The sequence below is a fragment of the Fusarium musae genome, chromosome 10 (assembly GCF_019915245.1).
Source record: "Fusarium musae strain F31 chromosome 10, whole genome shotgun sequence".
NCBI classification, from domain to species: domain Eukaryota; kingdom Fungi; phylum Ascomycota; class Sordariomycetes; order Hypocreales; family Nectriaceae; genus Fusarium; species Fusarium musae.
In genome coordinates this window covers 2,198,119-2,225,059 of record NC_058396.1, presented here as the reverse complement: position 1 = coordinate 2,225,059, position 26,941 = coordinate 2,198,119, and the positions used below count along the sequence as shown (strand labels likewise).

The window sequence follows — 26,941 nt, the reverse complement described above, 5'->3', positions numbered from 1 at the left end:
TAAAATGTGACATGAGTGAACTTATTTGTATGAGTATACCTCCCTATGGTGGGCAAGAGATAGCGTTATGCAAGCGTCTTTGTCAGCTCATTATAATCTCCTGTCGAACGTCTCGGTAACGCAAGGTTCAGCTGGAACATGGGTTTGTGGGCGAAGGAATGTGCTATCTAGGGTCTTGCATTGGAATACTCTCCAGAACTATTAATTACCACCGTCGTTCGGTCTTTAAGCTTATGCAGCTGGGGCGAGGGGAGCACGGAGCGGGATATGTCGGCACGGAGAACCCCTGTGTCATGCAGCTTCTCTGACAAATCGGCTCCGGCTTCAACAGAGATTCAGTCAGGACATATCGGCGAGGACGCGCAATAAGGATCTAGTCTTCCCCGAGAAATTGCATGCATAGAACTCATAACGGTCTTAGCAGTGGGATTATAGGTCGCATCCTGACATAGGTCAGAGTTCAGGATGTCATCTGATGTTTTCATTTATCGTGAAGTTTATCTTGCAGGGAGACGAACATGTTCATCCAGACATTGAGAACCCTGAGGTTTGAGGGCGCTACCACCTCCCCCAAAAGATCTAGTGTCGAAACTCGGAGAGTGTTGGTTGTGAACATGATGCCAAGCAACCCAGACACTGGAATCTCATCCGGTTGGCGGGGCTAAAGTAGTTAGATCAGGGATCTAACTATGAAAATCCTGGAGCCGGCCGCCTGCTCCCGTTAAAGACATCGGTTAAACGAGGTGGAGAAAACAGCCACGGAAGATGAGGAGGGGCCAGCCCGGTAGTTCAAGAGACATCAATTACCGACATTATACTCCGTAGCTATCGGCCCTTCATTCTTTGGGCATTAGCTGCGAGTTTAACGCGCTTAAGAGCTAACCATTCTAACTTTTAATTGCAAAGCTGCGCAAGACAGTACAAAAAGGGACTCGCTGGACGCCACAACGGCCTAGAATCTGTCCCCTGCTCCGGATCAATTTCCCTGTTGTGAGATATGCCTCTAGAATGAATGATACGACCCTACGACGCAGGGTTTTACCCCTCATCCCAGTTCCAGCTCCGGTAGCTAAAGAAGCACTAGAAAAGTCCAAGCCTGTAGGGTCCCCAGGATGACCGACTAGGGCTTATGGCTTGCGATTTAGAGTTTGGCCCTTGTTGATGATGAAGCAGACCCTTGGCAATTTGTTCTGCGCGACGTCGAAGGCGTTTGGAATGACCAAGTTACTGGCTTCCATGCACTTGCTGTGTCGGCTTATAGGTATAGTAATTTCCCCACCGCTGTACGATATCATTCTTTCGTTCAATTGATCTACGAGGTTGCCAAAATGGACCACGGCAACATGGTCTTTCGACGTGGTTACGTGCCGCTGTCGGAAATACCCACGAATTCGACGCAGCAGACTGGAATCGCGATTATTTTCCTCATGACGTCTCTTGCTTTCGTCACATGGAGCGCCCGTATGTACTCCAGGTTCAGTAAGAAGCAGATCGGTGTCGGTGAGTTCGCGACAACCCTGCATTCGTGAGATCTGTTGGTTTGACTGACTGGCTATAGATGACTGGTTCGTCACGGTCGCAATGGTAAGGTTCCCGCGCCGATCAGGTCGATCTGACAACTGATCGACATAGCTGTTTTCCATCGGTCTACATGTTCCATATTACTACTGTAAGTGCTGTATACAACACATCCCTAGGGCTGAGCACTCATCCTTGATAGTCTTCAGATACGAATACGTCGGCTTCCATACTAGAGATCTTCCCAAGTCTTACGACATCGAGCCTGTTTTATTCTACAACTGGATAATGCAGGTCCTTTACAACCCTATCCTGGCTCTTGTAAAGTCGTCGATCCTTTTCTTCCTTCTTCGACTTGGAGGCCATAACCGTAACATCAAATGGGCCATCTATGGCTTAAACGCATTTAATTTGGCGTTGATGATTGCAATTTTCTTAACCGTGGTATTCCAAACCATTCCGATCAATGCTTACTGGGACCTATCTGTAAAGCCAGAACGTCAGATCGACGGACCTGTGTTTTACATCTCATCGGCTATCATCACGATTATTACAGATGTTCTTGTTCTTTTGATTCCGTTTTGGATTTTTCTGGGCCTCAAAATGCGGATCGCTGCAAAGCTAGGTTTAATCGTGGTATTTCTCATGGGCGGCGTGTAAGTACGTGGCTAGCACCTGATCCGCAGTCACTAACCCTTTTTTGTCAGAGTAACAATCGTCGCTATTCTTCGTGTGATCGAACTGTATAAGAAGTTCTACGTCAAAGGATACGATTCTAGACACTCGCTCGGTGACACTCTGAGCAGCATCGAAGTCAACCTCGCCATCATCGCTTGTTGCGGTCCTGCTCTGCGCCCACTGTTCCGCAGAATGTTCCCTCGTCTCTTTTCCGGGAAAAGCACGAATGATACTGGAAAATACAACACGCCAAGTCGCTATGGAAATGGCACGGCTGGCGTCTCGTCTTTTCATCTCAAGGACATGCATCGGAGCAGAACGCAGACTGAGATTCGTGGATATTCACCGAATGGAAGCGAAGAGGAGATCATGACATATAACGGCATTTTACGGACGACTGCTGTGAGTCAAACATATGGACACTGCATTATTTGGTGACTGACTTTGTACAGGTGGACGTTAAATATGGTGATGCACATTCGACAGACACTGACCAAGTGGACAAAGACCTGAGAGGACCTACGCCACCGTGAAAAGTCGGGGGAAAAGCTCATGAGCAGACACAGTGTCTCGGATACCTGTGAAGGGTTAATGGGAGTTCAATTATGTATAGTATATTTAATGTAATGAAAAGTGCTTCGGACCACGTTAGGGCCAAGTTTTACATCTTCCGATAATCTTATGATATCTGGCAACCGATTAAATTGACAAGATATCCCCAAGGTCTCACCAACGGCATCAATCATTTTAGTCGTTCAGTTGAGCTTCACAGGGGAATGGATTTGGCCTGAAGTACATATCGTTCTGAGACAGAACGATATGTAGCATGACATATCTAGCTAAAGCTTCCCTTCTACTAACTCTGCCAACGTGCTCAAAGTCGTTTTCGTGCTCATAATGTCCAAAAAGGGAATATCTATCCGTAGAACTGACCAGAACCATGAGCGAAACTCTGATGCAATCATGCTATCAACACCAAAGTTAGGCAGCGGCTTATCCTCACTGATCTGATCTACAGGGACAAGGATCAGGTTAGAGAAGCGTGTCTTTATCAGCTGCATGATTGCAATGCGCAGGGAAGCAGAGTCTGCAACCGGGGCAAAAACGGGTGATAGAGCCGAGGGAATGCTCTTGAACCATTCTGCCGCCGCCACAACGGCTAGGTGACCGTCTTGGGGAGCCACATCCTGAGCCTCTTTTTCTGCCAATACGGAGGCTAGGAGGATTGAGGAGCGTGCTTCGTTTAGGACGCCGTGGCTGGTGACGTCGAACCCTTGGGCATTGAGCTCGCGAATTGCAGCAGACTCCAGGCCAGTTAGTAGATGTGAGTCGTCAATCTGACCATCTTGCTCGCTAGTCAACGCAAGATCGACAATCTGTAGGAACGCATCTTCATTGAGAGGCTGGATGCCTTTGCGCAGAAGCAAGCTCTCAATCTCAGGGTTCTCGTGCAAATAGCCCACTTCCGAGATCATACCTAGACCAACCGAAACACAAGGTTGACCGCGCGACCGACGCCATCGAGCGAAAGCATCGAGAAAACCGTTGGCCGAACAGTAGTTGCTTTCAGTAGCTGTACCGACAGTCCCCGAGACCGACGAGGTGAGGAGGAAAAAGTCAGGCTCGTTGTTTTGGTCTTTATCGACGTGGACCTGCAGGGCGTTGTGAAGGTTCCATGTTCCCTGCCACTTGGGATCGATCCCAGTATGCCAAGCCTCGTTGGACATGCTAGCGAAGAGGGACTCGGAAAGACCCATGGCTGCTTGGACCACGCCACCTATGCGTCTTCCCGCACTAACACAAGCTTCAACTGCTTTCGTGACATCGGGCATGTTACCAACGTCACCGCGGACTATTCCGACCGTAGCACCGGCTCGTTCCAGCCAGGAGATTAGTTGACGTGCACTCGGCCTGTCAGCCCCCGAACGACCGAGGAACACAAATCGACGGGCTCCACGGGCCATCATCCATCGACTCAAGCTGCGCCCTAAACCACCGAGACATCCGACGAGGAGATAAACCTTATCAGGGTCAAAAACACTTAGATAAAGAGGTGGGGCGACCTTTGAGTTCTGTTAGTTCATCTCATATCTACAGGGTATGGGTTATGCCTACCGGCACTCGAGCTTGCTGATCCTCCATCGAAATCACAATCTTGCCTACTCGATCCTTGCTCAAGAAACTTCGATATGCCTGTGCAGTCTGACTAACATCAAAGACCTTGATCGGAGGCGGTTGGATCTCTCCGTTGCGATAGAGCTGTAATGTCTCGCTTATAAGTCTATCCCAGATAGATCGATGGAAGTGGTCCTGGGAGTAAAACAGCTCCGACAAATCGAACGCGGTGAAAGTGGCGTTGCGAAGAAACACGCTCATGTCCAATTTGCCAACATCAACGAGCTCTCGCTTCCCAACTTCGACGAAACGTCCAAAGTCTGTTAAGCAGCGCCAACTATCGTGCATAAGATCGCCGACGAGAGAGTTGAGAATGACGTCCACTCCACGACCGCCGGTTGCTTTCATGATGCCTTGGACAAAGGTCGAGTCGCGGGAGTTGAAGATGTGTGAAGACGGGACGGATAGCTCGTTGATGAGATAGTCGCGTTTGACATCAGATCCAACGGTGGTGTACACAGTAGCGCCTATCCTGCGGGCCAGAATGATAGCTGCGATGCCGAGGCCGCCAGAGCCAGCGTGTATGAGTATAGACTCACCCGATCGTAAGTGGGCACGGTCGTTGAGGGCATACAGCGCAGTGGGATATATGACCAACATAGAAGGCATCACGGTGAATTCCTCATCAGGTGTCATCTTGTGCACACATCCAGCCGGAACGCGAACCGCCGTTCCGAGATGATGAGGGGCGGATACAACAACGCGATCGCCCATTGCGACATGGTTTACATGCTGGCCAATCGAGGTGATGAGGCCTGAGACGTCAAATGCCGTAGTCATATTCCGCGTATCCACGCGTCCGCTCATGGTATAGACATCTTTGGCGTTGAGACTAACGGCTCTGACATCGACATCAACAAAGCCAGGGGCCAAATCATCGTTAGTGGTAGGCTCAGATATTGTCTGGAAGAAGAGCGAGTCCATAGCGCCAATACGATCAATCGACAGTCGTGCTGGATGCGAACTCGCCAACGGTTCCAGATCCCTACCGGCCTGAAGTCCAAGACGCCGCCGGAAGAGTGAATTGAGCTGGATATCGGGACAGTATCTGCTAATTTGCAAGAGGCCATCTTTCTGAATGAACTCGCAATCATCTCTGTCATGCACACGTCCAAGGACTTTGATAACACTCGAACATATCAACTCCGTGTTAAGATCAACGAGTGAACCAACATCTAGTATGGAGAAGTGTAGTACAGGCTGTTCTAGCATCAGAGCGCGGGAAAGACCGTTCGAAAGCGTCAGGTTGGGGTTTGGGGTTAGGCCTAGCATGTTTGCGGCTGTGATCCACAAGAGGTTTGTTGTCGTAGATGTGATGGAGCGCAGCCGTTCCATGTCCTGTGGGTTCATAGTCGCCAGGAATTCGTTCTCCATTTCCAAAAGGGAGATACATATGTCAGCATCGGTAATATCTATAGTGTCTATTTCATTGAATCTGATGACACTGACACGAGATATACCGACCTGCTCCGACAGCATTGCTGATACAGCCTCGCCAAGTTTTGTCACAGTGGCGGAAGCATTGTCGGCACGCTTGCAAGATTCCGTTAGCAGGGAATAGCTAGTAATGATTGAGAACTTACCACAATGAAGACATTCCTCGCCGCGGTGCCTGGCATTTGAAGAGGACGCACCCCTAGTAGGATCTGGTTCCCGACATTCAGGACACCGAGGCCAGCAGCCTCTAGCTCCGTCATACCAGTGTCCGTCGCTCGAGTGATAATAACGCCCTGATCTGATATTAAGCCACTGAGCCGTCCGGGAAACCGATCCCAGAATTGCCTCGAAGTATCATGCTATAGAATATCGTTAGAGAATCTTCGAAAATGGGTGGACTCACTTACTCTCGGAAGTAACAAGACATCAAATGGGCCTTCTTCATCATCCGGCTCCATTGATATGTTCCCGTCTGTTGTCAGGGTTCCAACATGCCAGGACCGACACCTAGAGAAAGCCGTATCTTTGGACAAGGCCGACTGCCAGTGCTTTGACTTGTAGCCTAGACCATCGCCACCTAGCTCGAGTACACGCATACGCGGGTTCTTGTGTCCAGCCAGATCAAGCAGTGCGCTCATGACAGATAGACTCTCTTCGTCCCGCAAATCCTCCGTTTGTTGATTCACGAAAGCGGCGATGTACTCCTTCAAATTTAACTCTCCACTCTGATCAAGACGTCGAATATCAGGTTTCCACGTCACTCTCAAAGTTGGGTTTCGCTGCGTATACAAGTCTGATGGAGGGTTATTACCGCCTTGGCTAATGGTAGACGACTCGACTGCCTTTGCATTCTTTCCGGTATACAAAGCAACTCGTAGTCCGGCGTAATCCATCACTGGCTTGCCAGTCGAGTCGCGTACTGTGGCTGAAATAGATCTGCTAGAGAGACCTGTCGTTTCTGAAAAGGCTTGAATCTCAACGTCAATATCGACACCGCTCGAAGAAGGCTGTACTCTACACCGAGAAATGAAGACCGGTAACCAGGCCCTCAAGGAGTCAACGTGGCCAGCCGCCGTGCTCAAAGCAGCTGTTTGGATAGCTGCATCCATTGTGATAGGGTGAAGGGCGTAAGGCATACCGCCGTGTCCATCAAGAGCGGGCTCAAGCCTGGTTGTCCCAATTGTCTCCCGTCGACTTCGGCCCCCATCGGTTTGTAAGCTGTGAAGAGACCGGAAGTGAGGGCCGAAGCAGAGACCTTCCTCATGCCATTTTGTGTACCACTTGTTCATAGACCATTTGTCAAAACCTTCGGTCTCAGATAACGCAACACTATGGCTGTCTCGAGCTGTAAGAGGTTTGGCCAAACGAATGCTGCCCCTACAATGAAGCATCGTTCTTTCAGCCTGCCAGGATGAGATGGAAAACTCATGCCAGTCAACTGAGCTGCTAGTGTTGGAGATCTTGCTGCCAGACATGGTAGTATGCAGTTCCAGATCAGTGTCCCTTGAATAGACGTCCCTCTCCTGGTTAGGAATCTGTAGCGCGGCACTGATGTTGACGTTGCGGAACTCAAAAGAAACCTCGTCTACTGGCTTTTCCTTTGCGTCAAGGATCTGAGAAAGAGCCTCGATAGCCATGGCCATATAACCTGTCGCGGGAAAGACAATCTGATCTTCTAGGCAATGATCCTTCAGCCAGGGTATTTCGCCAAGGCGCAGCAGATTCCGCCACGTGTAGTCGATATCATTGCCTGTAAGAGCGCGAGTACCAAGCAGTTCATGGCGCAGATACTTTCTGTTCCTCATCTCGTAGCTGGCTCGGGGTTCACTCCATAGTACACCTTGATTTCGTGTGTAGTCCCACGGGTAAGGAGCTAGTTCATGAATAATTCTTAAGCCATTGCTGGGCAGATTGTTGACTGCATCCCAGTTCACAGAGTGGCCGTGGGAAAAGAGCTTTCCAGCAAGTGTCTTGACAGAGTGGTCGGGATCTTTCTTTCTGACTAGAGCTGCAACATAGGGGAGTGCTGTTTCAGTAAGTCCAAGATGTTTCCGGATCTGCTTTATCGGGCCTTCAAGGGCGGAGTGTGGACCAATTTCAATGAGATGGACATTACCCTCTTTTGAGATTAGATTTGAGAGGGCGGAGTTGAACTGAACGGGTTGCTCCAAGTTCCTTCTCCAGTACGCTGGCATATGCGTGCCCACACCTAAGATACTCAGGCTCTCGTGGCTGTAGCCTACGGATGAGTGCATTGTGACTTTATCCGAACGGCGACAAGCAGTGCCATTCCGAGCACCCTTCCCAGTGAAGAGAGGGGTAAGTAGCTCTTCGTATAATTCACCCACTTCTTCCATCATAGAGGAGTGATAAGCGCGACCGCCTGTTTGTAGCAGACGGCAAAACCTGTTGTTGCTCTCCAAAGCCTGTTTGAGCACTTGGATCCCTTCATCCGACCCACTCAACGTGACACTCTCAGGTGCGTTAATGCAGGCCACCCGGATCTGGTCTTTGAGCCCTCTACTCTCGATCAATAGCTCAGCAGCTTCATCACTCAGCCCAACTGCCATCATAGTACCTCTTGCACGCATTCTTCCTGCAGCATACCCTCGAAAGTAAGCTACCGAGATGGCTTGCGAGGCACTGATCAGGCCGGCACAGTAAGCTGCCGCTATCTCGCCTGAGGAATGTCCGACAACTGCATTGCACTTAATACCCCAGCTGCGAAGTAGCTCGACAAGTGCGATTTGAACGGCTGTGCAAACCGGCTGGCTACGCTCAACCTCGTTGATGAGGGATGTGCTAGAGTCTAAGATGGTCTCCTCCAGCGTCCAATCTGGAGAGTGTTCAGGAGCTAGAGCTTGGAGCACAGAGTCGAGACGGCGGATCGTTGAGCAGAAAGTCCCAGAACTGGTGATTAGCTCCTTGGCCATACCTGGGTACTGTGCGCCTTGCCCTGTAAATACAAAGCCAAGGGGCAGCGGCCTCATCATAGGGAAGTCATCTTCACCGGTTGTAGTTCGAAATGTCCGCAAGAGCTCGCCGCTCTTGTCAAGATCTGCTAGAATAAAGGTTCTGTGACTGAGGTGGTCGCGGCCATGCGTAAGAGTATAAGCCAACGAGTCAATCTCGTTTACATGACCAAGCCGCGGAAGCTTCGAGGAGATATCATTGACTAGTGCTTGAAGAGAGAACGGCGAGCTAGCTGATAGAGGCAACAGTACAGATCGCTGCTGTCTTGTTCTCGACATGTTGTTCATGGATGGTCTAATCCGGGGTTCTTTGCCAAGATAGCTTTCGGCTGACTCAAGAATGATATGAGCGTTGGCACCGCCGTAGCCGAAGGAGTTGATGCTAGCACGGCGAAGATCCCGTGGCCAGTCGTGAGCATCCTGCGCAATCATGAGATTGCGCTCAGCAAGAACCACTGTCGATAGTAATCCATATTAGTTAGCCATTGCATATGAGGAGAGAAGAAATCTTACGTTTGGGATTGAGGTTAACGATGCCCCGAGTTGGAGGAATCTGACCCTTCTCGAAGGATTTGACAACCTTCAGCACGGATGTGAGACCACTTGCTGCTTCACTGTGTCCGACGTTTGTTTTGACCTGAAGATTTGTCAGTTCCGTGAAATAACACCACAGTGGATATCCAGATGCTTACCGATCCAAGTAGAAGTTTGCCGCCTGACCCTCGGTCAAAGACTCTTCCAATCGCTTCTACCTCTATAGGGTCACCAACAGCAGTGCCAGTACCATGGCACTCGACGTAATCAGTGCCTGAAACATCCAAGTTGGCATCACGGTAGGCTTTACGCATCGCCAGCTCTTGGAAGTCGCTATCTGGAAGCGATATTCCCGGCGTTCTCCCGTTTCTATAAGAGTGTCAGGCTCAGCCCGTAGGAATTCAGGGGCCAACTTACGCATTCAGTGCACTTCCCCTGATGACAGCACGGATGGGGTTTCCATCCTTTATGGTAGAGGATAGGCGCTTGACATAGATAGAATTGACGCCTTCCGCTCGACCATAGCCACTGGCGGATTCGTCAAAGGTAAGACACATGCCTGTGGATGAGAGAACGCCGCTCTTGGCAGCAGCAATATGAGGCTCAGGCGACAAGATCAGATTGGCACTAGCCACAATTGCGCTATCACAATCTCCCGCCTTGATGGCTTTGATGGCTTGGTGGAAGGCGTAGATAGATGAAGAGCAGGCAGTGTCTACCGACAGACTGTTCATGGTTAACATCTACCCATCTACTATGAGGGGGGCTATACATACCTAGGTCCATGGAGGTTGAAAACATGGCTAATACGATTGGACATGATAGTGGCACCTGACCCAGTCGCCACATATCTATGCAGATAATCAGGATCTCTCAGCTGCTGAGGCTGATAGTCCACCGTGAAGTTGGCCACATAAACGCCGGTATTGGAGCCAGCTATAGCTTCCATAGAAGTGCCCGAGCTCACGAGACACTCGTATACGACCTCGAGAATCTTGCGTTGCTGAGGATCCATGTAGGTGGCCTCAAGGTTGTTGATGTCAAAGAAGGCATTGTCAAACTGTCGGACGTCCTCGTTGATGAAGTAGCCTCCGGGGACATTTGTTGCGCCGCTGAGGTTGTTTTGAGGATGGTAGAAACCGTCGATATTGTATCGATCAGCTGGGACGGGTCCGTAGGCTGATTTCTTTTGGATCATGAAATCCCAGAGATCATCTGGGGAGCGGATACCACCGGGCAGCCGACATGCTACATCGGAGTTAGGTTGGATCGTGAATAAGGGATGAAGGTCTAGGGTTACTTACCCATTCCTACTATGCAAACAGGGTCGTCATCTGGAGTTGCCGCATGGGCGGAGACCACCATTTGCTCGTTCTTAGATCCCGGGCCGTTTGCACCTGTTGGGGAACCGGATGCTACGGTGATAGTCTCAGACTTGGTCATTGCGCTTCGGTGTGATTAACTTGGGTTTGTAATAATCGGTTTGCAGTCTTCATGGAACAGGTGATCGATTCATGAGAAGATCTTATAGTATTTTCATACGTTCTATCTACCACTCTGTCTTGATCACTACACAGTGGGAATGCTTCATCTAATTGACCTCTTCCTTGCTAAAAGCAACAGTGTATTCCACGTTCATTCTCACGTATCACATTTGCACTCTCTCCTCTTTTCTCACATCAGCTGAAGTCATTACACTGCCTGCTTACATCGTGAGGCACTGTCTCCTCGTCCTGAGTCTAGGTTGGTCTGTATACAGAACTAGTGAGAGATGATTCAAATCTACAAAGTGAAGCTATCCGACATCTTGAACACTAACACTTGGTGTGTATACATTCGATGGACTGGAAATTCCAACATATTACCATGTATTGTACGTAGTGATAACAGCGGTCAAATACCAGATCTTGGATCACACGATATGCATGTCATCAATTGAATCTAGACAGGTCTCTAACTATGGTCTGATATCTCCAGTCACACAGTAGAGCCGGGTTGGAGAAGAGAGTGACGATGGGCTTCCTGTCCGAGGACCCTTGGAATCACTGCAGTACAAGACGGTCATATCTGTGCGAGTTCGATGAATCCTACTGGTGTGACCCCAAGATCTATCGGCAGTTTCTCCGAGATGTTCACCTCCGCGGCCATGATTTGTCATACGGTATTACCAGAAACAGCTATGGGCATCATTGCGCATGGTCCTTTTGTTATGGTGGCTTTTCCATGCCGAGCTGAATTTGTAATCCAACAGGCGGTCCTTTGTGTATTAATCTCGGCGCGTTGCCAGCTCGCCTAGTATACCGCCCTCTAACAAGGTCATTTAACTAACATTCTCATCCAACACTGAGACAGCACTATTGAAAGCATGGACGTTTCTGGATATGCTCTGGTAGTTGGAGGGGGTAAGTAACAATACTGTCCGAGGGACCCTCTTGAAAACTAACACAATTATCCTAGGTAGCGGTATTGGTCGGGCTTGTGCCATATCCTTCGCAAAGGAGGGGGCATCTGGTGTCCTGTTAGCTGACATTGCCGTTCGCTCTGCCAAAGATGTTGTCAAAGAGTGCAAAGCCGCAGCAGTAAACAAGGACTTCCGCTGTGAAGCCGTTCCCGTCGACGTGACTCGCGAAGAATCTGTTCGCAACCTCATGAGTTATGCTGTGCGAACCTTCGGACGCATTGATTCCTGCGTCAATTCGGCTGGCGTGAGTCATCATTGGGTGTTCATGCATCTCAAGATCTGACATGCATAGCTGACGGGTACAATCTAGATCGGAGTTCGGCAAGCGGTTGACATTGCCAACACATCTTTGTCCGACTTTGAGCGATTTCTTAAAGTCAACACTACAGGAATATTTCTTGTTACGCGAGAAGTTTCTATCATCATGCGAGCTCAAGAACCAGTCGCAATCCCTGCCAGTAGAGGAGCATCTCGCGGGGCGATTGTGAATCTGGGCTCTGCATCTTCCATGGTTGCAAGTCCAGGTGTCCTACCGTACACCACATCAAAGCACGCAGCTCTTGGGTTGACGAAGAATAGCGGTCAGTTGATAACAAGAATCCTCGTCAAAAGCAATAGCTGATGTCTTGATAGCTCTTGATAACGCGTCATACGGAATCAGAGTCAACTGCGTCTGTCCTTCCTGGACCGATACTCCGATGACACGACAGGCCTTGGAAGGTGTACAGGGTCTCGATGAGTTCATAAATGCCGCGGTGCCGATAGGAAGAATTGCAACTCCCGAAGAGGTTGCGGATGCTGTTCTCTTCTTGTGTAGTTCGAGGGCTAGCTACATTACTGGCACAGCATTGATCGTTGATGGTGGAACAACGCTGACGGCCATGAGATAAGATACGAGGCCTACCTGGAACACGCTGCTTTGGCAAAAACGGGCACTGGATTCAATGCGACGTGGCTTTTGTCCTTTCTAAACAGTCTTCCCTTTGTTCTTTAAGCTTATGATACTCCGCCATTGTGCTTGGTAACCGGTGGTAAGGTAGATTTGAAGTCCATAATTTGTAAACGTAACCAAGCATATGTACACCAGTGAGTGATAAACAGGATCTATTAGCATCATCCCTTCGTCTAACGAGAGGAACCTGTGACTTCATTCCTAGCATAGCTCGACAGCTGAGGCTAGTCTTAGTAGCTTGACTACACCTTTCAAGGGCTTGGAGCAGGGGCAAGTCGTCTTCTATGCGGCGATGATAATTTCTTACCCCTGGCCCGGATTGAGATACGAGCTCGAGGGGAAGTATGATCGTTGTTAAGAGCACTGATGGAGAAGTGAAGAAGCCACAGAAGATTTCAAGATCAAAACCATTGGACTATCGACCAGAGTGGCCAACAAGAATCGCTAACTTGAGACAACGCTAACCATGAGAACGAAGAAGGGGAAAAGGCCAGCAGCACTCCCAGACACACCACTGCGTCATTCTGTTATCTCTTCTCGAAGCCTAGCTGCGTGAGCCCGTTGCAGCTTTTTCAGGTCAAACATTCTCCAAAGGATTGAGTCCTAATAAGCAGTCAATACTAGCTGGGACAGTATGAGTTCCATCAGGTCGAACAGACCCATATGGTTCGCCAAGCAAACGTGTCGAGAAATCTGGTCAAGGTACTGAAGCTCCCGTACCAGAACCAAGCAGACGGGCGGCTCTTTAAGCTCTCTTTGACGACGTTCTCAGCTAATTCCAAACGGTCGGTGGCATTTTCTAGAGTTGTTAGCAGGCAAGAACAGAAAAGTGTAGTAATATGTTTCTTACTCGGCTTTCGCAAGACATGCTGCTCAAATTGCTTCGCAAGGGCGGAGTAGTAAGACCCTTGACAGTTCAATATTGGTGAAACCTCGTATATCAAGTCGATTCCATATACCAACCTTCTGAAAGTCTTCTATGAGCGTCCGACTTTAGGATGTTCGTGTTTACTTCTCCCGAAATAACCTAGAGATATTTGCATCAGCCAACCGTAGAGTCGCGGACGGTGATATTGGACTTGCATACCGTAATTACTTTAACCCTTGAAGCAGATGCACATTAGAGACCATATTTGTATAAGGATTCACATACCTAAATGGAGCCATTTCGACTCTCAGTGTGTTAGACCAATGCTGCAGAGCAGCTTTAGAAGCGTTGTATGATGCTGCGAGTATCTTAGCATAAAAACCTTTTGGTAACTCAATGATACTAACAGCCATAAACAAATGGTATGGTTCCCCCAATGGAGCCAATATTGACTATGGTGCCAGATGCATCGATAATCATGTCATGGAAATGATGCACCATGCGCATTGGTCCAAAGACATTGACATCAAACATGCGCTGCACGGAAGACACGTCTGTGTCAATAGCGGTCATGGTGTATGCAATCCCTCTGACAAATCATTAGGTTTGAACGAAGAGGCTTGGAATAGACTAATGCCTACGCGCAGTTCACAAGGATATGGAGGTATCCACCGGTGATTTCTTGGATTTTGAACTTGAGCTCTGAGACGGAATCCTCAACTGTTACATCTAGAGGCAAGCAGGTGATGCCAGCCTGCGATAGATGATGAGTCGATTCGTGGGGAAGAACGGTTGCGATGGCATGGAACGAAAGGCGCTTGTATTCCATAACGAGTGCCTCTCCGATTCCACCTTGCCCGCATCTGGATAGTATTAGCAATTATTCGGTTGAGCTGTGTTGGGATGGGAATAAGGACCCAGTAACGAGAGCAAACTTGAGGCGGGCCATGATGGAACTTCTGTGCGAAGGATGTTGGTAAAGCTGGGAGAGATGAGGGAGAGGTTCTCAGAAGGGTTGAACATACTGAAATTTTCTTGGGCAGTTGTATAGCCAGTTGGTATGCTACCTGAGCTGATTTCATGAGAATGCTATTTTTAGTTGATTGACTCCACAGCCAATGCTCTTATCACGCGCCTCACACGAAGGTATACAGAGGCCCACCTCTCTCTTCGCATGGAAGTCTATGTAGCATACCTGAGTGGGGGACTTCCGTTGAACATGACTGCAGATGATGGTACAAAATCTCACGTAAGCCACATTTCATGTAAAGCAATGCCACAAACTCCTCCACATTTGATTTGGCTGTACCGTGGTGAAGGATGCTTACCATACTGTTTGGTGTTGATTCGTAATATGCCGTGCTCTCTGAGACTTGAGTTGAACGACAGAAGTGAAGCGAGAATTGGTGGGGGTCTGAGGCCAGCAAGGATGGCACAGCATGATACTGCGCTGGACAAGAGTTGAAGTGACACGTGCCTTGACTTGGTGTACGCCCAAACACCTTGATAGAGCAGATGTCCTTTCTAGTGCGAATCAATTGACTGCTTCTGTCAACATGATGGAAAATCAAGATCCATGAGAAGGTAAAAAGGCACAAGGAGAGACTTTGACACCGGCGAATATCTAGTTGACATAATGATCAAAACTTGATATCGGCACCTAGCTCATCCAAGGCAGTAAACAGATTTCTCATATTAAGGTACCAGAAAGGCCTAACCCTGTATCTACCAGAAAGGAATTATATCAAGCTGACTCAATTCTTACTTTCGCTCGGGATAGAGGTCCTAGGTTTGCTGGCCTCCCTCCACTCCATACTCCGTTTGCTTTAAATCATCGATGATCTTGGCCACTCCAAAGGGCTCAAACTCATGCAAGGTCTCTTCCCATAGCGTTTCCCCGAATTCTTTACCCGCAGAAGTATACCATATGCTAGGATAGCTATCACCGTCAGTTTGCGTCGTAGTGAAAAAAGGCAATCCTTACGGCTTGATACTCCAATCACTAATAAATGATCCATGGCTCTCTATACCACGCACAAGGCAAGCATCGAGATAAGTCGTTGCAGCGATATCCGCAGGTCTGGCAAATATGTACTGGAATACGAATGCGATCCTTGCCAGGAGCGGAGAGAATTCCCGTAGGAAGGCCGTTCCTCGCGTGGTTCCCGGATTGACCACGCTGAGTAATACATGGTTGGGGTCGATATACTCGGCAAGCTTTGATATGAAGAAGGTGAGTAGTAGTTTGGACTTTGCGTACCATAAAAATTGACTGTAACCTTGATTTCTGTCCAACTTCTCCAGTATAGGGCCCGCCGTCTGTATGTCAGCACGATACGCGAGGTCAGATCCAACAACTATAATGACTGGGGGTCTTGCGCCAACGGCGGTCCTTTTCGCCTTCAAAATAGGCAGTAGCAAGATTGTCAGGAGCGCCGTCGAAAGGTAAACAACTTGCATTGTGAGCTCATGTCCAGTAGATGCTCTAGTGAAGGATGGTTTGATCAGGGCCGCGTTGAGAACGACAATGTCGATACGTGCAAGGGTGGCACATCGGGTCGCAAATGCCGTAACAGAATTATAAGACTCCATATCGAGGATCCAAACAGATACTGTAGATTGGGGGAATTCCGCTCGTAAGATGCTTCCTGCTGCGTCGCCTTTTGTTTGAGAGCGCACAGCCATGATGAGGTTGGAAAGGCCTAGCTTGAGAAGCTGTCGACATGCTTCGAAACCAAGACCAGTATTGCTTCCAGTGATAATTGCGGTTTTTCCTTTGAGATCAATAGTGTCTGGTAAAGGTTTTGGGGTAGTGAATTGGCGGGATAACCAGCCCCGAAAGGTGGCCTCAAAGGCAGCTTGATGCTCGAGCTCGGCGGACATCTTTACAAAGGTATTGTATGAAGACTAATCCTCGTGTTCTCTTAGATTATCGAGAGTTCCCTTATACGTGAGAGGAAGGAAATGAGTATTAATAAGCTTTTAGTGCCGATATTGCTTATCGACGTAGTACAAGACCCCAAAAGCATGGCTCGGCATCGTGGGCCATCTCATTGTCAGGCAATGCTTTTGAGCGATCGTGAAGAGGGGTGGCAATAGAATCCTAGAGATATGAAGACAATGCTGTTGTAACTTCTATTCTCTTGCAATACTGTATGGAGAGTCACTCACTTAATTACATGAGCGACTGGTCAGACCTACGCATGATGCGTTGACATTAGACTTTGGGGATATATGCACGAAATAGTTTCGGGAATCTTAAATGCGACTGGACAGGCATCTATGCTATTTCTAATTTCCCAACGAGTGCATTTGTACCATTATTTAAGGATACGTGGTAGGCAGGCCATTGTTGAAGCTGAAGACTGCTTTAGGATCCCACATCTTCTTCAGCGCTGCCAACCGTGCTAGCTTTTCCTTTCCGTAAATCTGTTCCAGCGTTTCATCGCCATGGGCATAATTGACAAAAGTGGTAATCTCTGGATACCCTGATGTTGCGGCTACATCTCGACGAATTTCTTCACCAAACCTAGCCAGAGCATTGTCCATCTCACTGTTGTGAATGCTCGAGGTCAAAATGAGATTTCTAGTAGCAGATATCATGTCAGCTATCAGTATTGGGCTCGGTTCTCGCTTGTAGACGTACATGTATGCTGTTGTATCCCTCCGCGGAAACGCAGTATCCTCTAATGGAATGGCTGCCATAGCTTGATTTGGGAAGAATTCATACAGAAGAGAAGAGCTGCGCGCATGAGGAAACCGGGCATAGAAAGTCGCCAACTTGGAGGCTACAGCTTCCCAAGTGGACGCTGAGTAGTTTTTCATGCTCAAGGTGTACAAGTTTCGGTTGGTGTTGGGCTCACAAACAGTGACGGCAGCCCCAGCGAATGTGTTCTCCACGAGTCTGTTCCACGGAAGAACTCTCATCTGAGTTGCTGTGAGATTCATGTTCAAAATTGGAGATAGGTGTTTGCGGGCTTCAGCTTCAGGGCCCTTGTAAGCCCAGTGCGCAAACAATTGGGTCTAAAGCCATTCATCAGCATTGATGTCAAGAGAATGCTGAGGTCATACCTGATTTGTGATTGTATCGAAGCTGTTGAGTAGCAGCGAAGATAGCTCAGCGGGTAATGGCGACATGGATTCCATTATGCGGAAGTACTCAGGCCACCTCCGAGGCGGAATGATGAATTCCGCAACAAACATTTCGCCGTTGTTTGTCAGGGGATGGACACTGTAAGTGGCAGAGATCACAACGCCAAAGTTTGCACCCGCACCTCGAATCGCCCAGAATAAATCGGGGCATCTCGTTCTCGACACTTCTAAAACTTCTCCATTGGCAGTGATAAGACGAACCGAAATGAGGGCGTCGGAGAGTAAGCCGTAGACGCCTTGAAAGCGACCAACGCCGCCTCCCAGTGTCACGCCGATAAAGCTCGGACAAGGGGCGCTGCCAGTCTCTAGTAGAGGACGATTTTTAGTGACTGTAAGCAGAGGCCTATAGGCATTGCCACTCACGAATGTCAAATCCAGCGTTAAATAACGGATCAAATATCTCGCCAACGGTAACACCAGGACCAACAGTCAGAGTCTTTGCAGCCGCGTCTAGTTCAAATTCTTTAAAGTGACTGAGATCGATCGCGAGCCCATCATGTAGGTCTCCCAGCGTGGTTGTATATCCGTGGCGAGCTCCTGTAGCAAGGAAGGGAATATTATGCATTGTTGCTAGTTTGATCTCCAAAGATATTAGTTTGCCAGACACTTTTTGAATGGGTATGCACGTACAATCTTGGCTACATCTTCCTCAGTTCCTGGACTGATGACAGCCGCGTATGTTGGTGCACTGAATGTTGTCCATCTCTCCGTAGAAGTGAAGAAGCCACTTGATCCAGCAAAGCTGATCGACGTGTTAGATGACCAGTCATGATACTCACTAGTCAAAAGATAACGCAAGTCATTGCTGTGTGGATGGGATATGTTGAGAGCAATGGCGCTGATAGTACTACTGTGGAAAAGGGCTGCTAAGCAGCCTGTTAGCCAGACCGATTTTAGAAGAGTCATTGATGACCGAAAAGCGCAGGGCTGGCTGTAAGAAACCATTCTGAACGTATATACACGACAAATGGCAACTATTGCTGTGAGTTGCTATAACCCTATTTTACGATCGCATTTTAAACCTCAAATTTTCCTCTAACCTCATGTCCTCTATTCACAGCCGGCTTCCGACACAATGACCGAACAAATCTCAAAGCTGACGGAATCTCAGCTACCCCCCCTCCACCAGTTCTTGGGGGCTGGCTGAGCACAGTAATATCGTGGATGAAGCAATGGCTTTTTCTTGGCGGAGCTGAGCATCCATCGTAGCCATCGCGAGAATGAAAACGGAAGAGAAAAGAATGGTATCACTGAAGAGGCGCAAGCCCTGATTCGAGATGTGATAATACTGTATTCTTGAGCAAGAGATCATTGATTAGGTAGGTTCAGCTGACATACTGCACAGAAAGAAAAGGCAAGTGAGGACTTCCTGTTGCTTAAGGAATAAGTACTTTGACTCATTTTATTTTATGATGTCAAGAAAAGGCTACCACTAGTAATGAGTACCACCGAGATGAGAGACGAATTGCACCCCTTCTCCATGCCATATAGAAAGCACATGTCCTTCACAACCTTTTCTTCACAATCCTGGCATCTCTAGTGATCTTCGGACTATACTCCTCATAGGTTCCTTGATATCTACAGAAGTATTAGACTCTAGCAGCAAATGTTATGATGGACACTCAGCTTACCCCAAGAATAGCCTCCCCACCAGGTGAGCAACTATAAAGTGAAGCAGCCTCAGCATCCACAGAGGCACCCACCATGGTGGCGTCAGGAGGGTGTCGCCGCTCCAGCCAAGCAGGGCGAGCTGAAAGACCGAAGGTTGTATGTTTTGATCCGCGCAATCTCGCAGGTAGCCTAGGTAGTTACGCAGGAAGGCCTCATCAAAACCTCTGTCCAAGTTCTGTGGCTCTGCCCAGACTCGGAACACTAGATCCTCTTTTACGGGGCCTTCGGCCCAGAATCTATGGCTGCAGCGCGTTGTGTCAGCCCTGCCGAGTTGCATCGATGGGGGAGGGAATATCGTACCGGGTTCCGGGTGGGATCTTGATGACGCCACCACCTTTGGTGAGAATACTTTTCGTTCCATTCCCGATGACAGCCAAGGTTCCGCTCTCAACTTGAAAGTACTCTGTCTGGCCACAGTGAATATGTCTTCACCACCATCAGCTATAGGTGGCATGTTCAGCGAGGAGGGACGCGCAACGTACAGTGGCGGACCTGAGCGACCATTCTGAACAAGCTTGTTCTCCGCATAATGCGTCTCCCGTACCACAAGACGACCATCACGCTCGTACTGAAACTCAAACAGCGCTGCGCCATTTTGAGAGAGCATACGTGGCTCCGATGGAGTTTCGGTTCGTCTCGCGGGTCGTGGGGAGAGCCATAGCTGCCATGTGTGTACCATGTTGTACAAGGAAGGCCAAGACAGGATGTCTTTCTGTGTTACTAAAGAGGGTGATGAGATATCATGTGAATATTGTTTCTATCACACCGCCAATAATGGAATTGTGAGGCGTCTTATACTTCAAGTGGCACTATCTCTTGGCCGTAAGCTGTTGTAACTCGCTGAATGTGCTACGGCTTTATTTTGACTGTGCAGGATTATGTCTTGGTAATGCTGACGGTTGCTTACTCTACCAGGCTTTGAGTCAATCACACTGTCACACAGAACACACCTGAGTTAAAAATCTATCGAGCTACAGTTTGTCAAATCAACGGTCGAGAAAAAGTTCGATGCACAATATTGCCGGCTTTTGGCACCACATATGCTCTAGTTCTGGTGGTAGCAAAGCCTCTTGTTCCACAGACATCCGGAATCCGGATGCCCATCCACGCACAACAGATGAACCCGAGTACCAGGTAAGCCTTCTTATTATGGATGCCCACATAGCACTGCTTCTAATCCAATACGCCCTCTATAATCTGTCTCACCCCAGCAAACGACAACTCTTCCAAGGTCTCTTCATACAGTCGCTCAGCAACCTCTTTTCCCTCGGCTTGATACACAGTCGGTGCCATGCTGTTACCCAAAGGTAGTTAGCTTTGACCAAACACAAGAATCGTGGTACTCACGGCTGGATCTTATCGCCCTCGATGTAGTGACCATGTGCTTGCCTATGTAGCGTCGTAACCGAGTGCACAATTGTACGAACACCGACAGCACATGTTCGACTAAGCACAAGACACTGTATCTTGTGCGCAAACCGAAGTATGCCTTTCGCTTCACGAGCAAGGTCTGAGCCACCCCCGCAAAGCCCTGGGTTCGCGCAGCACAGTGTAACTGAAGAAACGCGCTTCGATAAGGCGGTGAGAAATAGCTGGCCAAGGAGTTTTGTTGTCCCATAGCGCTCGGCCATGTCCCATGTCTTCATAGGCCTCTTGAATGCGGGCAGGAGGGGTGTCGAGGTTCTCTCCTCGAATTTGGCCCAGGCGGCTGTGTCGGATGACACGAGGCAGATGCGACCAGTCTCACCCGCGGGTGCATTCTTCTTGATGATGGGTAGTAGTGAGATGAGTAGGAGGATGTTTGATAGGTAGTTGATTTGCATCCCTTCCTCATACCCTGTCGGGCTGAAAGCCTCTGATACTTTGTAGATACCTGCGTTGAGAATGGCGATGTTCAGGTCGTCGAGGTTCTTTGCATTGGCAGCAAATGCAATAATCGACTGATATGATGAGAGGTCTAATTTCCAAACCTGTACCATTTCATCGTTGAGGTTGCCTTCCTGGATTAGATCCTTACGAACTGCCTCTCCTTTGCGCTCATCTCGAACACCCATAATGACCCTGCATCCAAGGCCCAGCAGCTGGCGTGTAATCTCGAGGCCTATTCCACCAGTAGCACCAGTAACAAGTGCTGCTCTCCCCTCCAGGTTGACTTCATCGGATGAGACGGGTGGTGGTGTGACAAAGAGTTGCCGCCAGATGAAGCTGCTGCGACTGGCACGTTTCTCAGGTGAGATATCAAATGCATGTGCCATGATGCGTGGAGTGTTTGAAGCCAGTTGGTGGATAGAAAATTTACTTTTGGTAAGGGTAGCCTGAGAAGAGAATGTGACATAATGAACTCGCATTTATGAAACAGGAAAGGGCTTCAAATACTTGGGCAAGGACGTGCCAACACTTAGGATCGGGGTTACAGGCAATAGCTTGCATCATCCGAGGAGGGTGGTGCGAGCTAACACAAGTGATAGATGATTGGTAAGCTTGTACCTTTATTCTGCTTTTTAACATACTGGGAAGGAGATACAATGGATCTTGATGGATCAAGACCGTGATCCAGTGACTGACTGGTACCACGAACAGAAGATTCGGGTGAGGCTATGCTTTGTGTTTGTTATCGTGCGACCAAAGCGAGGTACTCCTCCTTCATATTGATCGCTCATACGTTTCATTTCAACTTGGGCACTAAGCTATGGGCCTGAGACAATGCTCTTGTGCTCTGGTGAGCCCAGATGTTTGATTCATAATCCAAGCAGGTCCTTTGGTATCCTTGACTTTTGTGCAACTTGACTCGCGTCCTCTCTATACGCCAAGAGCTTGACAACCCTGGTCTAGCAAATTTTGTGCATTGTTTACGAGTGCAGATCGAAGAGAAACCGGAGAACCTTCTTTCGATTACCAACACACGAGAATGAGATGCATTGCTTGGAAGGGAGCAGTTGCATGTCATATGCCTGCTTGAGTTGGAAGGATAGTTCTTTGGTGTATTAGACTACGCATCCAGGGATGGTTTGGAGGCAATTTCACTTAGTGTAATATGTCTCTTTGGTTGCTGGATGTGGATGTAGTTCACCACCTCATCACTGTGGTCTACGATCATCGTAGTCTCCATATCTGACCATTGTGCTGTAATCCAGCCCACCGAATATCGCTCCAGAGATCTCGTCCCTAATCAGATATGTCTTTCTCGGCCAGTGTCTATCTCTTGATTCCAGTCTTGATCCTTGGCCTCTGGCGACTGAGCACAGTCGGACGTCGCCCAGCGGGCTATCCTCCTGGTCCACCGACCCTTCCTATAATCGGCAACCTGCACCAGATCCCAAACCGAAAGCGCCATATTCAGTTCCAAAAATGGGCCGAGGAGTATGGCCCTATATACTCACTGATACTAGGAAGAAAGGTCATGATAGTCCTAAACTCAGATCAGACTGTTAAAGATCTTGTAGATAAGCGAGGTGGCATCTATTCAAGCCGACCAGAGTCATACATTGGTCAAGATGTCCTTAGTGGAGGATATCGCATATTATTTATGGTATATGTCTAAGTACTTCAAGGCTTCTTGGTGCCGCTAACAGTGATAGCCGGATAATGAGGTCTGGAAAATGGCGCGGAAGCTTGTCCATCGCATCTTGGGAGTAACGGCGGCTCGAAGCTACATACCGTACCAGGACCTAGAGAGCAAAGCAATGCTGTTCGACTTTTTAAAGAGCCCAGATGATTTTGTTGATCATCTGCGTCGATATACAGCTTCATTGACTACGCAGATAACATTCGGCTCTCGTACTACCAGCATTCAAGATGAACGCTTCAAAGAGGCTTTTGATGTCTGTACACCAAACGGTCTGGGGTTTGAGACTTACTAATATGACACCCAGATATTTGATCGCAGTTCAGAGATGATCGGTTCAAGGGTGCGTCGCCTTTTTGCCTTGCCAGCTTGATGCCCCCTAACCATGTCCCTTGCCCAGACAGCGGCTCTTCTAGATCTAGTACCCGCTTTGAGACGGATCCCAGACTTTCTCATGCCGATCAAGAAGGAAGGGCGCAAGATCCATTATAGAGAACTAAGTCTTTTTCGAGGGTTATACCTTGCAGCCAAGAAGGGACTCGAAGGTGGTTCAGCAAAGGTAGCTCCCCACATCAGCGACAACCTAGATACTGATTTCTACCTACCAGCCATGTGTCTGTGTCGACCTAGTCAAGCTGCAAAAAGAAGAAGGGTTCTCCGACACTTTTGCTTCATATCTCAGTGGCTCACTACTTCAAGCAGGCTCGGAAACAACAGCCAGTATTCTCATCGGTTTCGTCCAAGCCATGGTTATCTTCCCCGATGTCGCAAAGACCGCGCAAGAGGAACTCGATCGTGTATGTGGGGACCGGCTACCAAACCTGGACGATATGCCTGATCTGCCCTATATCCATGCTTGCATGAAAGAAAGTCTGCGTTGGATGCCTGGCTTTATGCTGGGTATACCGCATGCAACAACTCAACATGATAGCTATCTCGGATATCACATCCCCAAGGGAGCAACGGTCATCATCAACGTCTGGTCGGTATAATCTCGAATCCTAGCTACCCATACTCACCTTTCCGACCCACTGACTTGCTTGCAGGGCAATTCACAACGACCCAAAAAGACACCCATCGCCCCGACAGTTCGACCCCATGCGATATATCAATGACCAACAAACATCCATCGAAGCCGCGAACAACCCGGATCCTACCAAACGAGACCACTACGTGTTCGGGGCGGGGAGGCGCAGATGTCAGGGCATGCACATAGCTGACCGGTCGTTATTTTTAGCTATTTCCCGCCTTTTGTGGGCGTTCAATTTTGACAGGGACGTCAGCGCCGAGACGGGTAAAGCCATCATACCAGATGCAGAGGACGTCACAGAGGGTATAATGTCCATACCATCCCCATTCCCTGTCCGTATAGTTCCCCGGAGCACGAAGAGAGCTGAGTCTGTAGCTGTTGCATGGAGTCAAGCGGTTGATCTGCTTGATGAGCATGGACAGTGGAAGGTAGTCCCCGAAGACCTTCTTTGGACTATACCTGAATCGTAATGCTTGGAAGTATATAAGATCACTTTCCGCCTCCACGCTCCTTCGCAGCTTATATTTAGCCCATTTCCTTACTCTGCCCCCCCACTGTCATGCTGACCGGTATTGAAAGATCTATGCCGTGGTGGGGGCTGGGTCAGATGCGATGTGTAACACAGCTTCCAAGCTGAAAGGGCTGAAAGAGCTGAGACAGCCTTCCAAAGTCTGAACCTAGGACTCGGGCTCCGACAAGATGTCTTCAAGAGAGCTGAAACAGTTCAACCTGCTGAGTCTCATCAAACGAAGTATTGGATTGTTTGTTTAAGGCGGTGTTGGCTGGACTCGAACGGGTGTCAGATCAAGAATGGCTTGGAGGATTCTGCGCAGGACTTTATGTGAATAGAAGACTGTAAAAGAACCTGAGCGGCTTCATTTCTCTTACAACTTTACTTTTTTCGTACCAGCGATTCTCAGCTTGTATTTGCAATAACTTTTTTGGTCGAAAGTATTCAGATCTGAAGCTCTTAAAACATTTGTTCACAGCGTTCTGGTCCTGCACGGACCTTGTTTACAGCTAGCGATGATGACTCTCCGCTTCATCTTTATTTTCCCGCTGCTTACGACACTAATAGTCTGCTCGCCACTCTCTGTCCCATCATACTTCCAATCAGACCATCTCACGCGTCGAGAAGTACCAGTCTTCCAAATCCAACAAGAGCTAGGCGCATTACTCTCTGAAAACTCCCTCATTCTGCTCCCAAGTAATCCTCTTTGGCTTGAAACAACAAAAAGATGGAATACGATGGCGCCTCCAGATATAAGAGTGGTGGTTCAACCTGCAAGCGAAGTTGACATTCCCAAGATCGTTAGTCCATGTTTCATAGAGCAAATTTCCGTTTTTGCTGATCGTTTAGGTAAAATACTGCAACCGAAACAGTATCAACTTTCTTGTTGTTAATCGTGGACATGGCCTTACTAAATCCCTCGGTGCATTCAAGGGAATGCAGATTGACATGAAACAACTCAGGTCCATGGATATTTCTCGAGATGGAAAGTCTGCCTGGTTTCAGGGCGGTGCATATTCATATGAGGTCATACCATTTTTATGGGATCGTGGTTATGTTACAAGTGAGCTCACATCTCAATTTGTTTCCGTGCCACTTGCGGTACTGACAATAACGCTGCTTAGGCACCGGCTCCAATCAATGCGTTGGTCTCACAGGCCCTGCTTTGGGCGGTGGCCATGGACGATACGAGGGTCTTTACGGCCTAGCTGGCGATAACATCATTGAGATGAAAGTTGTCCTAGCAGATGGGTCGAGTATCACAGTCAGCGAGAAAAGCAATAAAGATCTCTTCTGGGCGATGCGAGGTGCAGGCCACAATTTTGGCATCGTTACGAACCTGAAGCTCAAGATCTACCCCGCCAAAATAAAGACATGGCACTACCATAACTACTACTGGGGCCAAGATAAGCTCGAAAGGGTTTTTCGTGAACTGAACAAGCTTCAGGATGATGGGAAGACGCCTCCACTTCTCGGTGTGGTATTTGGACAGATCTATATCGATCCTTCCATCAATCGCGACGAGGTGAGTGTTGTCCCTTTATGTTGAGCTAACCTGCGAGATCTGACGCGCGTTTAGGCCATCCTCTGGTTCACATTTGCCTATGCCGGACCAGCTTCCGAGGCCGAAAGACTCTTGCGCCCTTTCAACGCCATCGACGCTATCAAAGATGAGATGGGTGACGTGCCTTATCCCGAGATTCCCGTGCGCCAAAACACAGACCTATCTAATTGTATTTCTGCTCGCTTCTCTTTGGCCAGTGTCATGCTGCAGACTTGGAACATCACGGCAGAACGAGCTCTCTACAATCATTTCATGCGCAATGTGGCATTATACCCAGACTTAGCCGTAACTGCTCGCCTATACTACGAAGGATATGCGCATAAAGGAGTGCAGGCTGTCGATTCTGCGTCCACCGCTTACCCCCACCGTGATGAGTATCATATAGCGTACGCACTGCTCTTGCTCGCGACTATTGAATCATACTGACAGAGAAATAAGCTTCTTCGCAACCGTGGTCCCTGAGGGGTCCAATTTACTGGATCCAGCGGAGAAATGGGCTCGAGAAGCTCGTGATATGTGGTACAAGGGAGCTCCTACGCGCAAACCGGCGACGTATATCAACTACGCTTCTGGAAACAAGTATGAGAGTCTCAAGTCAATCTATGGCTACGAGTCGTGGCGCCTAGCTAGACTCCGAAAGCTCAAGGCCAAGTATGACCCGAACAATCGGTTCCGTTTCTACGTTCCGATTCAGTCGGATTAACGAATCTTTGACAGCCATGGCTCGCAGAGTCAGGCAAATTCAGATTCAGAGGATTCAGTAAGCGGCATGCAATAAGTTGTGTGTATATTTTCAGAGGCTCGGTAGAAGTAGAAAATCTAGCTCTTGGAGTCGCTGAATTGGCATTCTCAA

The 26,941-nt window shown here is 48.6% G+C and overlaps 10 protein-coding genes across 10 annotated transcripts; 5 read left to right on the top strand and 5 right to left on the bottom strand.

The window, feature by feature from the left end:
* Positions 1–1,328: 1,328 nt before the first annotated feature.
* On the top strand, positions 1,329–2,709 carry J7337_012916 (uncharacterized protein; the record flags this gene model as incomplete). Its single annotated transcript, XM_044830414.1, has 6 exons — positions 1,329–1,500; positions 1,559–1,584; positions 1,633–1,669; positions 1,721–2,174; positions 2,226–2,598; positions 2,683–2,709. 6 exons carry the CDS (start codon positions 1,329–1,331, stop codon positions 2,707–2,709), a joined length of 1,089 nt encoding a protein of 362 aa, XP_044675330.1.
* Positions 2,710–3,035: 326 nt separating this feature from the next.
* Positions 3,036–10,757, bottom strand: J7337_012915 (Type I Iterative PKS; the record flags this gene model as incomplete). Its single annotated transcript, XM_044830413.1, has 9 exons — positions 3,036–4,259; positions 4,312–5,904; positions 5,955–6,167; positions 6,216–9,235; positions 9,294–9,417; positions 9,473–9,683; positions 9,732–10,040; positions 10,091–10,562; positions 10,619–10,757. 9 exons carry the CDS (start codon positions 10,755–10,757, stop codon positions 3,036–3,038), a joined length of 7,305 nt encoding a protein of 2,434 aa, XP_044675329.1.
* Positions 10,758–11,679: 922 nt separating this feature from the next.
* On the top strand, positions 11,680–12,665 carry J7337_012914 (putative secondary metabolism biosynthetic enzyme; the record flags this gene model as incomplete). Its single annotated transcript, XM_044830412.1, has 4 exons — positions 11,680–11,716; positions 11,772–12,019; positions 12,086–12,356; positions 12,409–12,665. The coding sequence occupies 4 exons, from the start codon at positions 11,680–11,682 to the stop codon at positions 12,663–12,665; spliced, it is 813 nt and encodes a 270-aa protein (XP_044675328.1).
* Positions 12,666–15,575: 2,910 nt separating this feature from the next.
* J7337_012913 (uncharacterized protein) lies at positions 15,576–16,478 on the bottom strand (the record flags this gene model as incomplete). The annotated part of the gene is made up of 1 exon (XM_044830411.1): positions 15,576–16,478. The coding sequence occupies one exon, from the start codon at positions 16,476–16,478 to the stop codon at positions 15,576–15,578; it is 903 nt and encodes a 300-aa protein (XP_044675327.1).
* Positions 16,479–16,919: 441 nt separating this feature from the next.
* On the bottom strand, positions 16,920–18,312 carry J7337_012912 (uncharacterized protein; the record flags this gene model as incomplete). Its single annotated transcript, XM_044830410.1, has 3 exons — positions 16,920–17,618; positions 17,667–18,052; positions 18,111–18,312. The coding sequence occupies 3 exons, from the start codon at positions 18,310–18,312 to the stop codon at positions 16,920–16,922; spliced, it is 1,287 nt and encodes a 428-aa protein (XP_044675326.1).
* Positions 18,313–19,374: 1,062 nt separating this feature from the next.
* J7337_012911 (uncharacterized protein) lies at positions 19,375–20,097 on the bottom strand (the record flags this gene model as incomplete). Its single annotated transcript, XM_044830409.1, has 1 exon — positions 19,375–20,097. The coding sequence occupies one exon, from the start codon at positions 20,095–20,097 to the stop codon at positions 19,375–19,377; it is 723 nt and encodes a 240-aa protein (XP_044675325.1).
* A 494-nt stretch (positions 20,098–20,591) lies between these two features.
* J7337_012910 (uncharacterized protein) lies at positions 20,592–21,673 on the bottom strand (the record flags this gene model as incomplete). The annotated part of the gene is made up of 2 exons (XM_044830408.1): positions 20,592–20,712; positions 20,766–21,673. The coding sequence occupies 2 exons, from the start codon at positions 21,671–21,673 to the stop codon at positions 20,592–20,594; spliced, it is 1,029 nt and encodes a 342-aa protein (XP_044675324.1).
* Positions 21,674–22,593: 920 nt separating this feature from the next.
* Positions 22,594–22,959, top strand: J7337_012909 (uncharacterized protein; the record flags this gene model as incomplete). The annotated part of the gene is made up of 1 exon (XM_044830407.1): positions 22,594–22,959. One exon carries the CDS (start codon positions 22,594–22,596, stop codon positions 22,957–22,959), a length of 366 nt encoding a protein of 121 aa, XP_044675323.1.
* A 409-nt stretch (positions 22,960–23,368) lies between these two features.
* J7337_012908 (uncharacterized protein) lies at positions 23,369–23,975 on the top strand (the record flags this gene model as incomplete). The annotated part of the gene is made up of 2 exons (XM_044830406.1): positions 23,369–23,542; positions 23,592–23,975. The coding sequence occupies 2 exons, from the start codon at positions 23,369–23,371 to the stop codon at positions 23,973–23,975; spliced, it is 558 nt and encodes a 185-aa protein (XP_044675322.1).
* A 1,485-nt stretch (positions 23,976–25,460) lies between these two features.
* J7337_012907 (uncharacterized protein) lies at positions 25,461–26,791 on the top strand (the record flags this gene model as incomplete). The annotated part of the gene is made up of 4 exons (XM_044830405.1): positions 25,461–25,587; positions 25,649–26,049; positions 26,104–26,474; positions 26,527–26,791. 4 exons carry the CDS (start codon positions 25,461–25,463, stop codon positions 26,789–26,791), a joined length of 1,164 nt encoding a protein of 387 aa, XP_044675321.1.
* Positions 26,792–26,941: the final 150 nt, after the last annotated feature.